This window comes from Berghia stephanieae, chromosome 14 (assembly GCF_034508935.2).
Source record: "Berghia stephanieae isolate SIO BIC M18660-M18661 chromosome 14, UCSD_Bste_1.3, whole genome shotgun sequence".
In the NCBI taxonomy this organism is placed as follows: domain Eukaryota; kingdom Metazoa; phylum Mollusca; class Gastropoda; order Nudibranchia; family Aeolidiidae; genus Berghia; species Berghia stephanieae.
The window spans coordinates 33,518,893-33,521,364 of NC_088373.1; the positions used below are offsets into that span (position 1 = coordinate 33,518,893).

Here is a 2,472-nt window from a genome sequence, read left to right on the forward strand (position 1 = left end):
TCTTTAAAATTCAAAAGTGTTGCTGGATTATTTTTAATTGTTTTTTTTTAAATTTGTTTGTTGATTTTATTTGTTTGTTGTTTGTTTTTGTTTTGGTGTCGTTTTTATTTTATGGTGCAATTGTTTTTTCTAAATTATTTTCAGAATTTTCTTAAATGGCTGGAAGAATCCCGTGCTTTATATTTGGCAGAGAAAAAACTAGCCTCACAAGTAAAGATGCTTCTGTCTACCGTTTCTGCCGCCCTCATACCATTTCGGGTATCGAAGAGGATGCGGTCGAATGAAATAAATAAAACAACGAAAGGTAATTATCCATTGATACACTTTCAATTCCTTTCCACTCCATCGAGCCACACAAAACAAAACAAAACAAAAACAAACAAACAAAAAATTAAATAAATAAATAAATAAATAAATAAATACATAAATAAATGAATAAATAAATGAATCAATCAATCAATGGATAAATAAATAAATAAATAAATAAGAATAAAATACAATCAAATACAATCAAAGACGATCAAATTGAGGCGTTATTGATTTTATCTCCTTTCTGTTTACTTTACTTTTTTTTTTCTTGGCATAGCGATAGACCTCAGCACAGACCTCCCAATAAAAGACTTGTTGAAAAGCCTGACGGACGAGTCCACGTGGACTGACACCTCCAGAGTTCGGGACACATTAATGACTGTTCTCGCTATAGGCAGCATGTCCCGTCTTGGAGCCTTGCGAAACTTGTCTGTTGATGAGTTTCAGGCGGCTCGCGAGGCTGACCAAAATAATGATCTGTATCGAGCAGAAGTAAACCAGCACAAAACCATGAAGACATATGGTCCAGCGGGCATTTATTTCACACCTACCCTAAAAGCCCACATTGAAAGGTAACAGTGTGATACTATTATTATTATTATTATTATTATTATTATTATTATTATTATTATTATTATTATTATTATTATTATTATTATTATTATTATTATTATTATTATTATTATTAATATTACTATTAATATTATTATTTATATAATGTTAATACTTGAAGATAATCGTCAATAGAATTTGCCAACTAATGGGATTATTGATTCTTTAATATTTTTTTTTTTTGGTTTGTGTTTTAAAACAATTATTTCAGGTATTTAGATAAAAGACCAGTGCAATCCAAATGGGTGTTTTGCACGTCGTCCGGCCGTCAGCTGACATCAAGCCATGCTGGAATCATTTTTAGACGCCTCACCAAAATCTCGGCGACTGAAATGAGAAAAAGCGTGGCCTTTGCAGTAAGTATTCAATGTTTGAAAGCGTTGTTAATATGTCTAGCATATAATTGTTTCTATCTGTTCTATCTTTACTTATGTATTATTTTTCTTTCTTAATCAGAATCCGAGTAGACGGTTAAAAAAAAGAAAAGACAAGGAAAATAATAAATAACAACAACCCCCCCCCCCTAAAAAAAACCCCACGAAAAATAAAACAACAAAAAACAAAACAAAACAAAAAAAGAAGAAAAAGAAACCAACACAAAGCCGAGCACACAAATACTTTTTCTGTTGATTTTTGATTTTTTGTGTCTATTTTCTTTCTATTCGTGTTTCAGCACAGGGAATCACCTGAAGAAGTTCAGTCCGCCATATCCGAAGCGATGCATCACAGTTTGCAGGTACACAGGGAATCGTATGCGGCCAAAACTCACGACAAAAACTATATATAAAGGATTGCAAGCCATTGGAGCAGGTACAGTGATGTGAAAAAAGTTGGGCGAGGGTGAGGAAGAGGAGGAGAGGGGGGGGGGAGTAGGGGGGGGGGTGGTAAACGCTTTATAAAGGCTGTCTAAAAAATGTTTCATATGAAATGTTCAGTTCAATCTATATCTTTTTATTCCAGTACAATGCTTGCAAAGCGAAGAGTTAAGATTGGACGAGCCCAGCACGTCAAGAGCATATTTTGAGCCACCCATCTTCACCGACGTCCAGGCTTCGCCTTCTGTAGAGTCCTCACAGTCGTCACCTGTAGTTCCCGGTATGTATGCAATACTAATTATGAACATGGTGCACCTGCCTTTCTTACATTTTTCTGGTCTTTGAGCAGGTTTACTGGATATTTTGGCTATAATAATAATAATAATAATAATAATAATAATAATAATAATAATAATAATAATAATAATAATAATAATAATATTATTATTAATAATAATAATAATAATAACAATAATAATAATAATAATAATAATAATAATAATAATAATAATAATAATAAATAATAATAATAATAATAATAATAATAATAATAATAATAATAATAATAATAATAATAATAATAATAATAATAATAATAATAATAATAATAATAATAATAATAATAATAATAATAATAATATAATAATAATAATAATAATAATAATAAATAATAATAAATAATAATAAAAATAATAAGGTCCTGGGTACGATTCTCGCTCGGCGCATAGTTGATGTA

General features: G+C 30.3%; 1 protein-coding gene across 1 annotated transcript in view; it reads left to right on the forward strand.

Annotated features, from left to right (window-relative positions):
• The window catches only part of LOC144959589 (uncharacterized), a 6,571-nt gene extending 4,863 nt beyond the window's left edge, over positions 1-1,708 (forward strand). Inside the window, exons 6-9 of the mRNA XM_078892210.1 lie at positions 145-304; positions 587-881; positions 1,133-1,277; positions 1,595-1,708. Coding sequence (XP_078748336.1) covers positions 145-304; positions 587-881; positions 1,133-1,277; positions 1,595-1,708 — 714 coding nt within the window. The remainder of the gene's footprint in view (positions 1-144; positions 305-586; positions 882-1,132; positions 1,278-1,594) is intronic.
• The last annotated feature ends 764 nt before the right edge of the window (positions 1,709-2,472 follow it).